Source organism: Taurulus bubalis (assembly GCF_910589615.1).
Source record: "Taurulus bubalis genome assembly, chromosome: 9".
Classification (NCBI taxonomy): domain Eukaryota; kingdom Metazoa; phylum Chordata; class Actinopteri; order Perciformes; family Cottidae; genus Taurulus; species Taurulus bubalis.
In genome coordinates, this window is record NC_136597.1 from 18,107,716 (window position 1) to 18,127,590 (window position 19,875).

Here is a 19,875-nt window from a genome sequence, read left to right on the forward strand (position 1 = left end):
GAGATTTTAAATGTATATACACAGAAATATATACCAGAGTAATACTAAAAATATTGCATATCAGCTCAAATAATACATGAAAATATATTGTTTTGCTTTGCTACTAATATACTGATAAAAAACAAAAAAAAGTGTCAATCTTTTCCTATTTTCCTTCCATATTCAAAGGCCCGTTTCAGACAGTGTGACTTTGTTAATTCAATCTGGATCTAAAAGGGGATTAGAGATTGCTGAGGTATTGAGAAACAAAAGAACAGCACAATACATTCCAGAGATTAACAGATTACATAAAGGTGACAGCGTAACAGGGTGGAACAACATTGTGATGTCTAGGACATCAATTTCCTATTTTATTGATGTATGTGTTGAGAACATCTGAGAAACATTTCGTCACACTGACTGTGGTGACCTGATCAATTTGAAGCTTCCGTTCGGCAGACAAGTTTAAAGGCAAAGCACAAATAAAATTCTGTACATAGATTTACATTTTATTTATATATTTTCAACAATCACAAATAATTTTAGATCCACAAACTGGGGACAGGTTACAGGTTCTGTAACAGACCTCTGAAAAAAGAAAAGCAGTTTTTAAACTCAACTGAAAAAAAAGGAAACTTAAAAGCAAAGAGAACGGATCTAGTTTAATCTCATTTTAAAGCACACACAGCATTTAAAGAGTACAGCAGCGTGGTTCAATTCAGTCAGAGAGCATATAGGCTTGATTACAGATGTGTGTATTGAGAGATAGGATTGTATCACTAACATTGAGGTGGGTTTCCAACGCTGGGGCACGCACAACGAAAATAAAAATACCTGGAGTCTGACAAAGCAGGTTTTGAGTGGCAGCCAGAAAACTGAAAGATCAACTGTCGAATTATGATTTGAGTCACGATAATTAAGCTTTAAAATCACATTTTAAAATATGATTCAGTCATCTACCGCATGTTGGAGGATATCTACTATAAATCAATATATCTGAGAATAATTACATAACTCTTCAAAGTTAGCTGGCGACCTGCTAATCCTGCTTTGAGAGACAGCATAATGACCCAGTCCTGCGATGATCGGGTCAGAAAGTAAACGCATTCCCTAAATGGTGGGCTACAAGTGGAAGCAAAACACTGAAAAATAACCATTCTGGCTGTTAAAAAGGGTCACGATTGTTTAACATCGGCTTTGTTTAGTTTGCTGGTGCGTTAAACTTTCCAATGTGTTCTCCTAATTATAAGTCATGTCGTACAAACAGTTTACAAATTCCACCTGAGCAGCGTACGAGATTTTTGTGTTTTCTGTGCGCACCATTTCTACAATGGTGGTAAAGGCATAAAAAAGAAAAGAAAATCAGAATATTGATGTGCTCGTGGAATATTATGCCCTTATGATACAAGGCATTACATTCCATCACATCTACACTTACTCAGTGCCACTTCTTTTCAAGCGTTAAGTATGATCCCATAATTTCCATTTGCTTCCCTTGCCATTACAGCCATCACCACAAAAAAAAGAAAACAAATAAACTAGCTACAAATCCTGTCGTGAATAAAATTGCATTATCTTTATATAGATAAAAATGTTAACAATCCCCAGAGATTGAAATATTTTATGAAGGTCCACCCTGTGAGTGCACCGCTAGAGAATTAACACCTGATGCACGGGACCAACGTTTGTTACGCTCTCTTAACTTGTTCATCAGGAAAACACTCCTTTACCTCTACTACAGAGTCCGCAGCTTGTTTGTCAGAGGCCATAGTAAAATCCAGAGTGTGTTTCAAAAGGTTCATAATGATCTAATGATTTCACAGACTGTCTTTAGGTGAAATAAGTGACATGTGGTTCAATTGTTAGCAGCATCCGCCTGCCGAGGCCAGTTCTCCTCCTCAATGCCCGAGTCGTATTCCTCTTCTGCAGACTCCTTGGCCGGGGCTCTGAAATTCAAATGGAAACCACAGTTCAGGTTTCAAACAACACAACATTGGCGACCCAGTGAGCTCGGCTTAAGGTCTCTGATCAGTAACACAATAACACAACACAATTGTAGCATTGCACTGTGAGTGGAGAGATACTGACCGGATATATCTCGGTAGGGATTTTCCTTGGACAATATCTTTGTTCAGCTCAACAGCGATGATGTCAGACTGTGGCACCTCAAACATAGGCTCTAGAAGGAGCTTTTCCTATATGAAATGAGGACAAGTTTAATTATTGTGCTACATCAACATTACAAGTATGATACCCATGGCAAAAATCATATACCATGATGGATCTGAGCCCACGAGCTCCAGTTTTTCTCTCCAGAGCCATCCTGGCGATGGCCTGCAGGGCGCCTGGAGTCACATTGAGTTCACACTGAGAAAAAAAACAGATTCATTTCAGTTCTAAATAGCCAGTCGTTCAGCTATAAATATATACAGATAACATTTTAACAAACATGTTCTTTTCCTGTAAGTCTGATACAAGGAAAATGTGTTGCCTTTCGGGTATCAGTGAGACAATAATCTATGTAGCAGTAGAAATACCGTGGTGATTTGACATTACAAAGTAACCTACCAGGAATGTGCCCTTGTATGCATTTGACTAGATGATGCTGCATTGCGTTGTGGCAACAGCTGAGCCATAGCCCCCTAGGTGGAAGCCCTACTGAGCAGTGGTCTCATTCAAATGAATGAGGGGGCTTCTGCCTGTCTGAAAGTGGCTTAACAGTGTACTGCAGTACCCACTATATGAGAATCCTTACTTTGTCCATGCTGAACAGAGCCTGGTACTGGGGCACCACAGCGTTGCGTGGTTCAGTCAAGATTCGGACTAGCGTTTCTTCATCCAGGCTGTGCAGAGGCACGACCACAGGAAGACGACCAACGAACTCCGGGATCATTCCAAACTCGATCAGATCCCTGGCCTCGACGTGCTTCAGCAGCCTGTCCTTCTCCTCGATCTCTGCCACCGTGTCCGTCTCACCGCTGGTGTTGGCCAAGTCTGCGGCGGCCGCTGCGCGCCGCCCTTTTCCCATGTTGGAGGGAGTTCCAAAACCCAAATACTGAAGAGTCATGAAACAAGAGGATCACATTAGAGGCAGGAATGAAGACAAACAGGAGTGTAGACTGAACGTCTGCTGACAGTCAGTGTGATCCATGTTAAATTTACCTTTTCATTCTTTCTTCTGCTGATGATTCTGTCGAGTCCGTTGAAAGCACCAGAAGCAACAAACAGAATGTTTGTTGTGTCCACCTGCACCGTCTCTCCTCTCAGTTTCCTGGAGTTTTTCTCAGGAACATTGACAATTGTGCCCTCCAAGAGTTTAAGCAACCCCTGACAGAGAGGAAAAGGAAATGAATGTTAATAATACAAGTATAGGTCAACCAACATAGGGAAAAAAATTAAAGTAAATTAGTGAAATCCATAAACAAAATGCATTAAAGTTGTCTATAATTTAACTCGGGTTGAATACTGACCTGCTGGACTCCCTCTCCTCCTACATCTCTCAGCTGATGGATTCCAGGCACACTGCCAATCTTATCAACCTCATCCAAAAACACAATACCTGCACAAATACAAGGAAAGAGTCTAAGTTTCCCTTCTCACAACATCATCACAGTTCCTTTCTCTAATAAACGGTTTGTGTATAAATGTATCCAATGTTTGCTTCAGATTTTGGCTTACACAATACTAAACATAATTCACTTTTAATCATTTAATAAAAAGGTTCAAATGTGAAGAACAGTTGCAAAGGCGCATTAAATCACAGCTGTAAAAAAAAACTAAAAAAAAATGATGTTTACTTTTGTTAATCCTCGATTGTTTTTTAAATGTCTTCCTTACTCAACAAGATCAAGCCCAATAAGACAGTCTTTGCCCATGTAAGGAATGGAAGTTTAAAAAGTGATATAAAAGTGCACATTTAAACAGATGGAAGGTTAATAATGCAGTAATTGATGTAAAAGTAAACAGAATTAATCTTTACAAGAGTTAAGTCTCACTGAGTGGTTTTCTACAAGGGACTGTTTTATTAGGTTTATATTACACCAGCAGAAAGTTTAATTGTTTGGTTATCTTGGTATATTTTAGAGAGCACACTTTAGTGAACACTGTAAAGGTGGTTCCATCAACGTGTAACAGAGTGGAACTCAATAGTCAACTGTTTGCTACAACCAAACTTATTCCTAGAGTCTTATACTGTATGTTGGCTAATGGAGGATAGAAACCTAATAACATAATGCCAATTCAAAAACTATCCCCATTTCGTGAGTCCCTCCGCCCACCTTGTTGTGCTTTCTCCACTGAATAGTTGGCATCTTGTAGTAGTTTCGCAATAACTGACTCAATGTCTTCCCCCACGTATCCAGCTTGAGTTAGTGTTGTGCAATCGCATATTGCAAACGGAACATCCAGACAAAGTGCCAGTGTTTGCGCCAACAATGTTTTTCCTGTGAAAAATTAGAAAAATCATGATAACATTTCTTTTGACAAGACAGGTCCGTATTAATTCTTAATGATCTGAGTGTCACTGTGCAATTTTACAGTTGACACAACACTAACCTGAGCCAGTTGGGCCTAGAAGTATGATGTTGCTCTTCTCCAGTTTAATTTCTGTGTGTGTGGAGTCCAGGATCTCCCCGCCCCTCTTCTCCTGAGGTGCCTGCTGGCTGGCCTGTTGCTGCATAGACGCTCCCAGAGCATTTCCATGAGGACTGATCCCTGCAATCTGCAGCAGTTCTGCAACAACAACAACAAGAGTCATAGCGGTTAGCGTTGCGACTGAAAAGTAATAACTATAAAGACTGAATGCGTTCTATATACATTTCACACAAGCCATTTATTGGTGGTGTATGTATCAAACTGTGCATAGAAACATTTACTTGTGCGAGCTAAAATTATATGTGCCGGTCTGTGTGGAGTTACCAAGTGAGGAGGGCTGGACTGGAAACAGTAAAAGTACAGTTGTTCTATTCTCAGGTCAGTCAAAGATTAACAGATATAGTCTTAGTGCTTCAGTTCTCAGCTCATTTGTATTCACGGTAAATCGATAGTCGCTGCTCAACTGGAGCGATATTTCCTCAAATAAAACAAACTGCATCATCTTGTTTATTGATTGATCATCTAGTGTATTGATTCATTAAAATTGTTTATATTTATGTTGAGTAGGACTATAAATAAGTCACTAGAAATATCTGCCTGGAAAAGGCAGAACAAAGCTCTGAGGAGCAACAGCTGTCTGTACATTTTGGCATTTGTGCAACTCATGACAATAAAGACAGAAATTGCAGTTTGAGTATTGTGATTTTTTTAAGTGGTCTCTGATAAAACAGCAGTAAGGAGGACCAATCACTTACTTGTGAACCTGTACTCATCCTCTCGTCTTCTCATCTCTAGTTCTACAGGAAGAGGATGAAAGTACCCAAATCAATATTATCATTACCATTATAACATTATCACTACAGTCCTGAAGAAACATCTATACAGTTGTAAGATGGTTATTGAACAAATGCCAAATAATACAGAATATGATTCAAGACAAGTCATAAATGAAGGCCACAGCTGCAACCTCTTATCAGTTATTTGTCTAGATTTTATGAGTAAATGACTCGATGATGACTTGATTATGTGTAGAAAATACAAGCTATTGTGCCCTAAATTTCAGTGCTTCAATGTGACAAACTTGAACAATAGAAAATGTGTTTGATTTTCAGCACAAAACAAAGTTATTATGAATTTGTAGTAGTTTAATCTATATAACTGCATCTCTTTTGTGTTTACTTCATCAGGAGCTTAATGAGAACGGCTTTGCTTTTAGAAATGTTTTAATGCCATAATTAAGTTACATTTTGAAATAGTGTTTGATAAATCCCAGAATCATATTAAAAAACAAACGGTGGCATATACAATAATTTCCATTTTAAATTACAGTTCCAGGCGCATACCGTTCCACCTCACTCTCTCACCATATTTGCGGTACGTCTCTGCTCTCCAGTATGAGGGAGTTCCACCAATAAGCAGCAGAATTAAACAATATCTATAGACAACAGTAATACTGACCACGAGGTGTTAGAGAAGGCTGCTTTTCCACCTCCACCTGTTGTCGACTCCCAGCAGGGATGTTGTTGTAGATGCGCTTGTAGTGATTGTACACTGCAACGGCTAACACCTTTTTTGCATAAGACTGGCCAACAACGTACTTGTCGAGGTAAGCATATATCTGAAGAAAAAAACAATTGCTACTTCATAACAGGACTATTACAACATGATGTGTAACATTTAAATGAGAGTCCTTTAAAAGCACATTTTGACTTCCTGCTTCAATTTCTCACCTTCTTAGGAGGAGGGGGAGGTTTCTGTGCAAAAGCCAGTTTCACTGCCTCCGCAGCAGATTCTGGCTCTTTGTTTAGTCCCTTTTTTGAGTCCATTTCAGACAGAACCACGAAAAAGTGATGACATTTCTCACATTTGACAAATCGTGTTGATGCTACAAAAGAATAAACACACAACACAAAGAAACATTTCACAACCTGGTAGAAAGAAATGTTTGAGACATTCACAGTTTTCAAGGTTGCATATCTTTTAAGATGACTCACTTAAACATAACTCTAAACATGAAAAACGGGTGGCTCATAGTGCTGAAGTGGAGAAATGGCCAAAAATGGTCTGCTGCTGGTCCTAACATGCAGGGAAACTTGCTGGATATTCTACATGATGCAACAGGATAAATGTGGAAAACAAATTGCTGTTACACATGCTGCCTAGCATTTCCCCTGGTACATTTATTTTCAACATATATGAATTAATTATCTCTTTAGAATTAACTTTAAATTTGACACCTAGCAGGCCATGGACAAGCTGCACTGACACTGCTAGATGATACTTTTTTACTGGATTATAGTGAAATGACAGCACATTGCTGCTTGTATGCATCAGATTATTTTCTCATAGTTAGTGGTTGAACAGTCAGACAGTCGTACACGGAGCCATGTTCGATCACGGACTAGTTTACAATGTCATAAAGTTACAGAAGTTACAAAACAAACCAGTGCAAAACCTGCATCTGATTGTTTAAAAAGGAGGTTTATTACACCTTTCACAACCTAAAACAACATGTCTTAGTTGAAAAATAAAAACTCACTTAGTTGATGTTGCAACACAAAGTAGGAAATAGTAATTTGACAACAATGAAACCGATCCCTCAGTATTTATTTGCAGGTCTGCATTTTGACAAACTGCAAGGAAATTACTCATAATGGTTGTTTGTGTTGAACCATTTATATTCTGGGTGTTTGTAGCGATTTCAGTCCACCACTAGTTTGTACCACAGCAAAATGTGAAAGCTGGTTCCATGCTTGGTTTGAAACGTAACAAAAGACACATTTAAACACCGAATTGTGGACAAAAATGGAAATTCTGACAAATCTGCTGCGGTTGCACTTTCCCCTGTTTATTTTATTTTTAGTCAGCCAGCGCACAACCCATCTACTCCTTTATTTTTCTCTTCCTCCTCCATGATGTGTGGTATTCAACAATGTAAACCAAATGTCTTTTTGCACTAATAATGTCAGATATTCCCTGTATGATGCCTTGTTTACATAATCATAAAAACAGAACATCTCTCATAAACTGTCTTCTACATTCTCTTTTGTTTTTTGAGCAAATTTTTGGTGTGCTCAACAAAACCTTGGTGACATTCCTCCCCTTTCAAACATCATCGTCTTGATTTCTACCTGAACTTTGCACCTAAAATGCACGTCAGATCATACGCCTTGGTAAATCTGGTTGTTGAATATTAAGAAGTTTACTCACATACAAAGGTCTCTACATGTGTGCAGGGATCTCCACATTTAGGGCAACGAAGCTGGCTTCCCCCCTTGCCTGATCCTCCAGAGCCAGATCCTCTCTTTGCCTCACTGATGCTTTTCTGTGTAAAAACAACAGCGTCCGCACATTTTTTTAATCACATAACTACCATCTCTTCCATTTACAGAGTAGTGTGTAATACTACAATGGAAGAGAGCTACAAATGAAATTTCTCCTCCAAGAGATTACCTTCCCACCATCACTTCCACTGTCCTTTGTTGTCCCATCTTTAACGGCATAGCAGACAGCAGTCTCTGAAAACGATCTCACCCGTACCCTAGGGGGTAAATAAGTTTCCCGAGATCCCTGACGACTCAGAGAAAACAACTGGATCCGGGAGCAGGATAATCCTGAAAACACAACAGCAACATTCTTTTTTTATTCCAAAAAGCATTGTCTTTTGTTAACAAACATTTAAAATGATTGACAATAATTATGGTATTTTAAATGTGTTGATGACCTAAAGAACGCATATTACCCCAACTGCTCCCATTTGTTATGAAACTAGAACCAATTAAGCTATTTGCAAATCTATAGAAAATGAATCTGCAAGTATTTTAATAATCATACTAGGTACTTATGTTAGCATATCAAATATTTTCTAGTTCCAGCTTCTCCAATGTGATAATTTCCTTTGTCATATACAGTATAGTAGTAAACAGAATGTATTTGGGCTTTGAACTGCCAACTTGGGCTTTGACATACTGTGATGGCCATTTTTCTCAATTTTGTTACACCTGAAAGAGTAATAAATCGGTTAATCAAGTAAATAATCTGCAAATTAATGAATAATAAAAATAATTGTTAGTTGCCACACTACATGAATCGTTGGGGGAAGATCACTTAATTAGTTGTCAACACATCAGATGAGTAAACTACAAAGCAACATAATGGCCTGTAGCTGATATCAGTTGAACACACAACATATTATCTAGAGCAACAGTACATGGTCTGGGGCAATGAGTCCATAGAAGGTATACGTGCTGTTGCTGTACATTTTGTATTATGCAAGTGTTCAAGTGCTTTGGCTAACGTAAAAAGCTAAGCTATAGCTAACTTCACACTATTTTGTGTTTTAATATACGTGTTTAATTTATGTATTATCACTCTTGAAGCCAAATCTCAGCTGTACAACTCTATGAGAAGCTGGGGGATGCAAGTTAACAACTAACGTCACCGCTTTATTACAGCCACTAAGAGACTTTTCCACCTGCAGTTGGCATTACGTGACGGACGAACAGCTGCAGACCTACTCCACAAACAGCAGCAACTAACGTTCGCACAATGTCCTGCAGCCGTTAGCCAGGTGGTGCGATGTGTACTCTCACTTTCTCACCTCTGTGGGCAGTGTTTAGGAACAGCCTGGCAGCGGAAGTGCATGGGCAGGACATAACTCTTCGTTTGGCTCAATATCCTGAAAAGGGAACATAAAGTCAACACTGTGTACTGAGGAAAGACGGGGGCAGTCTTCACGAGTCGGCTGCTAACAAATAGCAGCAAACATGAATGGCCGTGTAGTGTCATAGCTTCAACGTCACTGTTAGCATTAGCAGGTCATTCACTTGCGAAGGTGGCAACGCCAGAGCTGCTTGCTGTTGTGGGAATAAAGCTCGTTGAAATGACTCTTTAAATGTATAAATTTTTTGGGCTATCAAGGCCAGTTACCTGCTGCGATACAAGACTAAATAAACAACATAGCTGGTTGGGTTAAATCAATAAGTAGCTCCTTAAACTAGGCCCAAGCCAGAACTACCTGACGGTTCTGCCAGTTGACATGACAAACAGCGTCAGACAGACAGGCAGGAAGACAGGCGGTGCTACGCAGCGGTTTATATGAGCTGAAACTAACAAGTATCGTGAGCTAACCTTAGCAGGCAGACATGCAGCTGAACTCTCACAGTAACGTCACACCATAATATTTGGAGACAACATGTCCGTTTTACTCACAGGGCTCGATGAAACCAGTCGCGTCTCGACAGCCCCTTCGTTGAAAAATAAACAAACAAATGCGCAAAGTCACCACCGCTTTTCGCTCTGTTGTTCTAGTTTAACGGGTCAGTGTGTCAGACTGATATCACAGCACATACAGCAGTGAGCGTTGGCTTCTCGAGGCCGATATTTCCCAGGTGGGACACGACCCAAAGTGATGTAACGCTGTTATGCACTAGGTCGGTTACCCGGTTAGCTACTAGCTAGCCTTCTGGGTACAGTAGCTAACAGACGTGATGTAATCAATGTGAATGGGTCTTGGCAAGATGGCGGCGTCGCTTTCGTCAATGCAGCTCACACCCATCCCGATGTTTTGAGATCTGAGGTCGTCAGCAGCTAATCCACACAGGAGGCGTTAACGGTAATGACTGCTGGTGCGTTCATGTGGTCCTCGTAATGTACGGTTGTATGTGGCGTTTGGGTGATCCTCGTAAATGTGTTATGCTGTCCTTAACAAACGAAGATTCACTGAATTTGTATGCAACAATATTGTCATATTTATTACCGGAGTTGGTCGTGGAATCATATAGTGGTCTGAAATAAATTTAAAATAGCGACTGTTGTAGCCTATTGGAGTAGGAGATACCTGTCATTACGGCAGCCACGCTTGGCTACATCTATGTTAACAATCCGAGATATCATAAGAAAAAGTAGAACACAGATTCAGAGTTCTGTTATACTTAATTTAACAACAATGATAATAATAACATACATATAAAGATTTGGCACCACGATGTCCTCTTGTTGCGTCCTTGTGATTTAATGACAATATATATATATATATATGTGTGTATATATATATATATATATGTGTATATATATATATTGTATATATATATACACATATATATATATATATATATATATATATATATATATATATATATATGTGTATATATATAAATTAACATTATCCAGAATGTTTAAATGGCCTTCATGTTCAATAGTGACATTGAAAGTAGTATCTTGGAATCAACACATAAACATCAGAAGTCAGTCATTTGAGTAACATATTTATTATGAACAACATCCAGTGTGACCGAAGCCTCCTCAAAATCGAGTCAGTGTTTCAAGAAATTCTCGGAGATCAACTGAGAATTTACAAATAACTTTATTGCTCATTTGATACGTTTTGTGATTATTTCTTGATCGGTTTGAGTTTAACTTTGCATATTTTCACACTGCCGTTGTCCCACATATACAGAAGCTTTCTGTTGGGATAATATGACAGCATTGCCAAGATGCCATTGGCTGGCCTTAAATCAAAACTTGCATCCAGAGGACTCTCTTTCTTTAAATCAAAGCCATATGTAACTTTTCTGTCTTTGTCATCTGTAAAATATAGCACCCCACATACAATGAAAGCATTTCCTGCTTTAGTTGTAGGGTAGCGAGTGTTAATGACTGACTCCACAGAGAATCTGTCAGTGTTAATCTTTGCAACCATCGTATCATCATCATCTGTATCTGCTGCAAAAATGACCCACAGTCCATTTTCATCCACAGCAAACTTGAAATATGTCTTTGAGTTTCCGAAAAGATACTTCAGGTTGTGATATCTGCTGTTTGGCATAGTCAGAGTGTTTGTTTCACCAGTGTTCAGGTCAAATCTGTAAAATATTACACAAGTTAAAAAAAAGTTAGTATGAGTAAGTTAATAAGGAAGAGACCAAGTATTATACAAGTTAATACAATCACTTACTCTATAAGTCGGTTTGTTCCCGCGTTGTGAAAGTAAAATGACCGCTTATAAACAACATGACCACAGCCCTGGAAGTACCTCCTAACGTCTATAATGTTTTTGCTTGTATCATGAAATGTTGAAATGTTCCTGTGCTCCACCAAAACTCGACCTGGGAGAGAAATGTTTCAGTGTTTACTGTAAATACACAAAAACTCACAAATATATTTGATGAATGATTTGTAGACTTGTGATTACTGGAAACATAAATACATAAATAAAACACCTGAAAAATGATCGGCCAGCCAGTATCGCCCTCCATCCAGCCGGGATGCATCGGACATCCAGGCTCCAAAAGTGCTTTTCATTTTGATGGATTTCTCCGGACATTTAATAGTTCTAATGTTGCACTCTAATGAAAGAAGATGTGTTCAGTATGTGAATAAGTTATTAGATAGATAGATAGATAGATAGATAGATAGATAGATAGATAGATAGATAGATAGATAGATAGATAGATAGATAGATAGATAGATAGATAGATAGAGAGGATTTAAGAATGATTGATGGGCTTTGAGAAAAAAGCAAAATCTTATAAGAATCTTAATAAGATTATTGGTTATTATTAAAGCCACACTGCGGACACAAACAGTTTCTTACCACTTTTCATGGGGGTTTTGATCATATTTCCACTGATGTTGAAGGCCTCCCCCTCCAGATCTACAGAAAGTGAGGCTGAAACATGAAAGCAAACAAATACACATAGACACTAATGGTGTTATAGTGCAGCATCAAAATAAGACAAAAGACATAACCAAATATTTCAACAGTAATATTATTACTTTTACATATCATTTGAAAAGGAGCATTTCTTACCTGTTAATTGTATTGGTGCCTCTGTAGCATTGTTGAACGCATCACTGTTTTGGTCCGCGGAAAGTGGAGCTGTGGAATGAAAAATAACATTGTATATAACGTTTTACAGTTATGGTCACTCACTTTAGTCATAATTCAAAACACAGTGTTTCTACCTGTTAATAATGTTATCCGTCGGTCTGTAACATTTTCTCTCTCGGTATCATTCAACATGTCATGGTCGTCGTCTTGATGAAATGATATTGACTCTAGAAGATAAAAGTTACGGGTTTAACTTTTTCTCATGTCGTCAAAGTTTGTCTTTAAGTCTCTTGCTGCTCAAATTGTTTGTTTACCAGCTTCCTTGTTTGTGTCTAAAAGTTTCTCAGAGTCAGTGACATCTCTGCTGTTGTCAGTTGGACGAGGAGTTGGTGATTCTGCAGAAAGAAAAATGAGATTCAACTAGAGATGGTAGAAATATTAAATGTACTTCTTTTAAAGGGAAGATTTAAAAAAATCTACGTATGAATTGATCAACACTGTTACCAAACAATGGCACAAATGGACAGTTTCTTACCACTTTGCATGGGTGCATCAATAATGGCTGCACTGTTATTGGATGAATCACTGTTTTGGTCCACAGAAAGAGGAACTGTTGAATGAAATTAAACTTTTAATACAATGTTTTAAAGTTATGGTCACCCACTTTACTGACAATTCAAAACACAGTGTTTCTACCTGTTAATAACTTAATTGGTCCTTTTGTAACATGTTCTCTCTTGGTATCGTTCAACATGGCATGGTTGTCGTTTTGATGAAATGATACTGACTCTGGAAAATCAAACAAAGTTTAGGGTTTAACTTTTGTTCATATGGTCAAAGTTTGTCTTTAAGTCTCTTGCTGCTCAAATTGTTTCTTTACCAGCTTCCTTGTTTGTGTCTAGAAGTTTCTCAGATTCAGTGACATCTCTGCTGTTGTCAGTTGGACGAGGAGTTGGTGATTCTGCAGAAAGAAAAATGAGATTCAACTAGAGATGGTATAAATATTACATGTACTTCTTTTAAAGGGAAGATAAAAAAAAAAGCCATGTGTGAATTGATCAACACTGATACCAAAAAATGGCACAAATAGAAAGTTTCTTACCACTTTGCATGGGTGCATCAATAATGGCTGCACTGTTATTGGATGAATCACTGTTTTGGTCCACAGAAAGAGTAACTGTTGAATGAAATGAAACTTTTAATAAAACATTATACAGTTATGGTCACCCACTTTACTGACAATTCAAAACACAGTGTTTCTACCTGTTAATAACTTAATTGGTCCCTTTGTAACATGTTCTCTCTTGGTATCGTTCAACATGGCATGGTGGTCGTTTTGATGAAATGATACTGACTCTGAAAAATCAAACAAAGTTTAGGGTTTAACTTTTGTTCATATGGTCAAAGTTTGTCTTTAAGTCTCTTGCTGCTCAAATTGTTTCTTTACCAGCTTCCTTGTTTGTGTCTAAAAGTTTCTCAGATTCAGTGACATCTCTGCTGTTGTCAGTTGGACGAGGAGTTGGTGATTCTGCAGAAAGAAAAATGAGATTCAACTAGAGATGGTATAAATATTATATGTACTTCTTTTAAAGGGATGATAAAAACTACTGAAACTAAATGTGTGAATTGATCAACACTGATACCAAACAATGACACAAATAGACAGTTTCTTACCACTTTGCATGGGTGCATCAATAATGGCTGCACTGTTATTGAAGGAGTCGCTGTTTTGGTCCACAGAAAGAGGAACTGTTGAATGAAATTAAACATTTAATACAACGTTTTAAAGTTATGGTCACCCACTTTACTGACAATTCAAAACACAGTGTTTCTACCTGTTAATAACTTAATTGGTCCTTTTGTAACATTTTCTCCCTTGATATCGTGCAACATGCCATGGTGGTCGTCTTGATGAAATGATACTGACTCTGGAAAATCAAACAAAGTTTGGGATTTAACTTTAGTTCATATGGTCAAAGTTTGTCTTTAAGTCTCTTGCTGCTCAAATTGTTTCTTTACCAGCTTCCTTGTTTGTGTCTAGAAGTTTCTCAGAGTCAGTGACATCTCTGCTGTTGTCAGTTGGACGAGGAGTTGGTGATTCTGCAGAAAGAAAAATGAGATTCAACTAGAGATGGTAGAAATATTATATGTACTTCTTTTAAAGGGAAGATAAAAAAAAGCCATGTGTGAATTGATCAACACTGATACCAAAAAATGGCACAAATAGAAAGTTTCTTACCACTTTGCATGGGTGCATCAATAATGGCTGCACTGTTAATGGATGAATCACTGTTTTGGTCCACCGAAAGAGTAACTGTTGAATGAAATGAAACTTTTAATAAAACATTATACAGTTATGGTCACCCACTTTACTGACAATTCAAAACACAGTGTTTCTACCTGTTAATATCTTAATTGGTCCTTTTGTAACATGTTCTCTCTTGGTATCGTTCAACATGGCATGGTGGTCGTCTTGATGAAATGATACTGACTCTAGAAAAGAAAACAAAGTTTGGGGTTTAACATTTTTTCTCATATCGTAAAAGTTAGTTTTTACGTCTCTTTTTGCTCAAATTGTTTGTTTACCAGCTTTCTTGTTTGTGTCTAGAAGTTTCTCAGAGTCAGTGACATCTCTGCTGTTGTCAGTTGGACGAGGAGTTGGTGATTCTGCAGAAAGAAAATGAGATTCAACTAGTACAAATATTCAATATAATTAAAACTCGAATTCCTAATTCACAATCAGCATATCACGTATTGCTAGTCAAATTTATGAAAACATTTTTTAGGAGATATATTGTGAGTCTTGAACTATTGTAAACATTGGACTTTTATTCCGTTTGCGTGCAACACTGATACCAAATTGTGAGACCAATAGACAGTTTCTTACCACTTTTCATGGGTACATTAATAATAGTTCCACTGATATTAAGGAAATCCCTGTTTTGGTCCACAGAAAGAGGAACTGTTGAATGAAATGAAACATTTATATTGTTTTTAAAGTTATGGTCACTTTGCTTACTCATAATTCAAAACAGAGTGTGTGTACCTGTGTGTACCTCGTATTGTTCCTCCTGAAACATTATCTGTGTTATTCTGTGTGTCATGGTTGTAGTCATTATGAAATGATACTGAGTCTGGAAAATAAAAGGTATTGAGTTTCATCATCACAGTCACAGAGCGCATTTTCCTGCAGATACTTGATTCTTTGTGTGTGTCGATGTGTATGTGGACGTGTATATGTGTAAATACGTGTGTGTAGATTATGTTGCTAGTTGCTTACCAGATTCCTTATCCGTCTCTCGCAGTTTCTCAGAGTCAGTAACGTTAAAAACATCTGAGGCTTTATGAGTTGTATGTGTTGTTGGTAACACTGTGGAGATTTAATAAGATGAGTACGGTATGAAATTAAGATCAAATCTGAGCATATAAACATTTTTAGAATGTTTCAGCACCTCCTACCTGTTAATACGTTAATTGCTGCCTCTGTAACCTTCTCTGTACTGGTTTCCATCCACATGTCCTGTCTGTAATCTGGGCGAGGTGATACTAAGAGAAAACAGAATTTGGATTACCATACATACAATACAATCTTCCTGACATTCAAAATGGTTGTCAACTAGATTTTAAATGTATGCCTTGATCGAACTAAACATGTGTGCTTTGGTCAATACTGATGCCAAAAACAAATTCCGAAATCGAACAGTTTTTTTTTTACCACTTTTCGTTGGTGTTTCTTTAATGTTTCCGCTGCCATTGAAGGTGTTTCTGTTTCTGTCTGGAGTACGTGGGGCTGTAAAAGGATTCAGTTCACATGAAAATTGTTACCAGAAATGATCAACAGATTGAGTTGTGTTTTCAATTGATGATCACTTGTCTTTTAAGGCAAGTATCCAGTATGTTGAAAAGAGCTGAAGTGGTTTTTTTTGCTCATTGACGATGTTGATGAGTTGAACACAAATGTCTCAGCTCACTATCTTCACAAGCTGGTAGCGTTATCTGAGATTCATTACATCTCTTCCCCACCATTGTGTTTTATACTCAAAAGCGAATTGACCTGCTGTATGTCCACTAGTATGTTTTTATCCGCAAAGCAATTATTGGATCAAATTCCTACCTGTTTTGTTATTCCAAAAGTCAGAACTGAATGGGGAAAGAAAGCTTTAGATTTTGCTTACCAGAATCCTTAGCAGAGTCAGTAACGTTAAAAACACCTGGAGCTGTATGAGTTGGATGTGGTGTTGGTAACACTGTGGAGATTTAATAAGATGAGTACAGAGTGAAGTTAAGATCAAATCTGCATGTCCAAACATTTCAAGAGTGAGTTTCAGTATCTCCTGTTAATACGTTAATTGATGCCTCTGTAACATTCTCTGCACTGGCCTGCTTTATGTACACTCGTATGTTTTTATTGGCAAAGCAGTTCGAGGATCAGATTTAGATTTTGCTTACTAGAGTCCGTACTTGGGTCGAGAGCTTTTTTAGAGGCAGTAACATTCAAAACATATCTGCTCTCGTTTACTAGATGGGGTGATTCTGTGGAAATAAAGACATCATACATTACTATTATTATTACTAAGTCACAGACATCCTATAATCATTAACTCATATAAATGTTGTACACTAAATGTAAATTCAGAATTTCTTCCTACCATTCTTGTTCATTGTTGAGTTGCGCTTTTCTACGTTATTCACAGAAGGAGATGCATCTAAATATGTAGAGGAAGAGAAGAAATAGAAGGTTAACTTTTTGCCAACTTTTAAAAAAATAATAACTATCATAACAGGAATAGCCAACACTTTATGTAGATATGAAGGCCCATTCCAAGGTAACAAAAACACAACCCTAGTTTCAGGTGATTACACACTAATGAAAACATAACTATATTCCAATTCTGACAATAAATCCACCTCAATCCTGCACACTGCTCCTTTATTAAATAAAGTGGTGTGGACACAATGTTTGTCTAGAGAAGGCTGAATTTGTTATCACTATTATTATTATTTTTTTATAGAAAAGGCCTTGGTGTCGTTTATTTGAAGAGCAATTTTTGCCGGTTTACTGATCAATGATTCTGTTCTTCTCGCCCATCAAGATGTTGTTTTGACGGATGTGTTCTCCGATGGTCTTATTTCTCACTTCATTACAATAACAAGCAGGACCAGGTGGACCAGGTGGACCTGCTGGACCTTTAAATAAACATGCAGTGGCTGTATGTCAGACATGTAAAACTGGCCGATTAAACAATACTGCTGATCAATGACCGGTACTTTCCACCAACAACAAAGTGTGACTGACTTTCTCTCTGTTAATCACGCTATTTAAATCATGTTCAAATATGTCGTCACCACTCACCCTCAATGAGAATCTCATTATAGGTCTCTCCTTTCAGTCGGGGAGGCCCAGGGTCTCCTTTAGGTCCTGGTTCTCCTTTTTCACCAGGAAGTCCTATTGACAGGTATTTAGTTTAAACCAATGAGTTGAAAATGGAAATGAAAAACAGGATGATCGTGTGTTAATTGTAGGACTGAGAACATGTAAACATACATTTTAAACATGAAGTCTCAAAGTGCTAAATACAACCGAGCTGATCTGAAACCAGCATAATTCAGGTGTAATCAGTCCAGTAAACTTTTTCAACTAAATCAATCTCTAATGTGGCAGCGACAGAAAAGCGAGTGGTATTGTCATGTTATGTGACGATGGCTGAACAATGGTAGATTGTTTGAAACTTGTGACTGACTTTCTGAGTATATCTGTCTGTTGTGGTGCACACCTAGTGAGACCTAATGTTAGTCCTATTTGACACAACAGATCTCTCACCTCTTCTTCCCCGTCTCCCCTCCGGCCCGGCCACACCCCGAGGTCCTGATGAACCAGCTCTACCAGGCAAACCTAACAGGCACAAGTACTGTGGCTGCAGTAACACATTCAGCTTAGTTTAAATAACTGATGAAGTTCATTAAAGTGTTTCTTTTTACCTGGTGGTCCAGCTGGGCCTTGGGAGGGGGTGGGGGATAAATAGATATTTTACACAAGTCAAAAAGAGTGGAAGCATCAGCAGCAATAAAAATCACAGAACTGGAATGGAAGTGCACCTGTTAAACAAAGTCCTCTGGAGCTATTACACAGATCCATGAAGGCTTTGACCTGAAATAAAGAAGACAGACGGTAAGTCAGTATTGATCGTTACAACATCTGAAAGCTTTATAATGTGACCCATTTGCTCTCACGATTTGAGAGAAGATTACTAAATAAATTATTTATTATTTTAATTTCCCAATAATCCTATTATTAGAACTTAAAATAGTATATGGTGAATTGATTTTCGACACAAGAATAGCTGATAATCAATTAATCATTTGGTACTCTGGGAACTTGCTTTGAGCATTTTTCCCTACCTTCTGCCATTTTTACATTTCATTAAGCTGACGCTTTTATCCAAAGTGACTTACAATAAGTGCATTCAACCATGAGTACAAACTCAGAACAACAAGAATCAAGAAAGTACAATTTCTTCAAGAAAGCCAGACTACAAAGTGCTGCAAGTAAGTGCCATTTAAGTGCAACTAAAGTGCTACTTTCTTTAAACAATGAATCAACTAATCCAGAAAATAAAAGATGATGCTAGATATAGCCTTAACTATTATTAGTGATTATTAATCAATCAGATGAATAATAAAACTAGACTTTATTTTCGTAAAATACGAGAGTAATGATAATGTCAGAAAATACAGTAGCGCCCTCTGGAGAAATGCCAGTTCCCATCGGACGTGAGCGCAGTTGAGGGAGGAGCAGTCACGCTCCACTGATCCACGCCATTTATCCTGGAAACACGCAGTGTAAAAACAAATCACTGCAACTGACTCTTGGATTCTTTGCATTTCACGGACATACTTATTATCCCAAAAGGAAATGTTTCTATTAAAAAATCTCGCCTCTCTTCTGTCTCATTATAACATCATGAGGAATTCTCTTCTCATGTTTTTCACTGAAGTAACAGTTTGCAATATTCACAATCTCATATGAAGAGCCCACATTAAAGCATGTCGGTGTCTTACAGGAATCATGGAGTATGACATCAGCATCATCATATCCTGCTCGTCCCCGCTTTGCGTTGGTTCTCCCTCCTGGTTTCTTCTGCTGCGCTGGAGCTTCTTTAGGTCTCCAGCCTCGACCGGGTCCGCGGGCCGGAGGACTGCCTGCAGCCTGCAGCTCTGTGACAGCTCCTGCACCTGGCCGTCCAACCTCACCAGCTCCTCAGTCAGCTCTTTCTGTCGCACCAGCAGGAACACTAAACCTCCTGAGCTCAGGAGCAGCAACGCACACATCCCCACCAGCAGCACTTTCCACGGCAGAAAAACTCCACTCTCCTTCATGTTTGTGCCCTGCTCACTCTTCCTCCACTGCAGAGTAATCTGAGCTCTGACATTCACAAACACATACAGCACATATCTGACCACTTGCCAACAAA

The 19,875-nt window shown here is 38.2% G+C and overlaps 2 protein-coding genes across 4 annotated transcripts; both read right to left on the minus strand.

Moving 5' to 3' along the window:
* Positions 1 to 467: 467 nt before the first annotated feature.
* On the minus strand, positions 468 to 9,898 carry clpxb (caseinolytic mitochondrial matrix peptidase chaperone subunit Xb). Its single transcript, XM_079223748.1, has 14 exons — positions 9,784 to 9,898; positions 9,173 to 9,250; positions 8,026 to 8,186; positions 7,783 to 7,897; positions 6,303 to 6,457; positions 6,031 to 6,190; positions 4,534 to 4,710; positions 4,257 to 4,421; positions 3,450 to 3,538; positions 3,142 to 3,306; positions 2,735 to 3,034; positions 2,254 to 2,346; positions 2,068 to 2,174; positions 468 to 1,925 (listed from the first exon to the last, which is right to left on the minus strand). The coding sequence occupies exons 2-14, from the start codon at positions 9,225 to 9,227 to the stop codon at positions 1,835 to 1,837; spliced, it is 1,833 nt and encodes a 610-aa protein (XP_079079874.1). The 5' UTR covers positions 9,228 to 9,250; positions 9,784 to 9,898; the 3' UTR covers positions 468 to 1,834.
* A 933-nt stretch (positions 9,899 to 10,831) lies between these two features.
* On the minus strand, positions 10,832 to 19,801 carry LOC306741436 (uncharacterized protein). Of its 3 annotated transcripts, none has more exons than XM_079223722.1 (33): positions 19,463 to 19,801; positions 18,500 to 18,551; positions 18,383 to 18,400; positions 18,225 to 18,296; positions 17,757 to 17,849; positions 17,489 to 17,590; positions 17,053 to 17,109; positions 16,853 to 16,936; positions 16,579 to 16,650; positions 16,119 to 16,193; positions 15,863 to 15,949; positions 15,684 to 15,773; positions 15,460 to 15,537; positions 15,291 to 15,365; positions 14,990 to 15,070; positions 14,804 to 14,896; positions 14,643 to 14,717; positions 14,423 to 14,503; positions 14,239 to 14,331; positions 14,078 to 14,152; positions 13,851 to 13,931; positions 13,667 to 13,759; positions 13,506 to 13,580; positions 13,284 to 13,364; positions 13,100 to 13,192; positions 12,939 to 13,013; positions 12,718 to 12,798; positions 12,538 to 12,630; positions 12,383 to 12,451; positions 12,167 to 12,226; positions 11,793 to 11,918; positions 11,528 to 11,678; positions 10,832 to 11,435 (listed from the first exon to the last, which is right to left on the minus strand). In XM_079223722.1, the coding sequence occupies exons 1-33, from the start codon at positions 19,778 to 19,780 to the stop codon at positions 10,964 to 10,966; spliced, it is 3,321 nt and encodes a 1,106-aa protein (XP_079079848.1). In that variant the 5' UTR covers positions 19,781 to 19,801; the 3' UTR covers positions 10,832 to 10,963. The 3 variants fall into 3 exon arrangements, with proteins under 3 accessions (XP_079079848.1, XP_079079847.1, XP_079079849.1); XM_079223721.1 differs by having other exon boundaries at positions 12,167 to 12,241; XM_079223723.1 differs by lacking the exon at positions 17,489 to 17,590 and having other exon boundaries at positions 12,167 to 12,241.
* Positions 19,802 to 19,875: the final 74 nt, after the last annotated feature.

Bases quoted from the DNA above. Each gene is read 5' to 3' on its own strand.
- clpxb (XM_079223748.1), bottom strand. From the start codon at position 9,227: ATGTCCTGCCCATGCACTTCCGCTGCCAGGCTGTTCCTAAACACTGCC. The intron at 7,898-8,025 runs GTAATCTCTTGG...GTTTTTACACAG, and splicing joins GTGGAAGTGATGGTGGGAAG to AAAAGCATCAGTGAGGCAAA. The intron at 2,347-2,734 runs GTAAGGATTCTC...TTTTTTTCTCAG, and splicing joins CTCTGTTCAGCATGGACAAA to TGTGAACTCAATGTGACTCC.
- LOC306741436 (XM_079223721.1), bottom strand. From the start codon at position 19,780: ATGAAGGAGAGTGGAGTTTTTCTGCCGTGGAAAGTGCTGCTGGTGGGG. The intron at 15,950-16,118 runs GTAAAAAAAAAA...GTTTTCTCTTAG, and splicing joins AGAAACACCAACGAAAAGTG to TATCACCTCGCCCAGATTAC. The intron at 12,452-12,537 runs GTAGAAACACTG...TTCATTCCACAG, and splicing joins ACGGATAACATTATTAACAG to CTCCACTTTCCGCGGACCAA.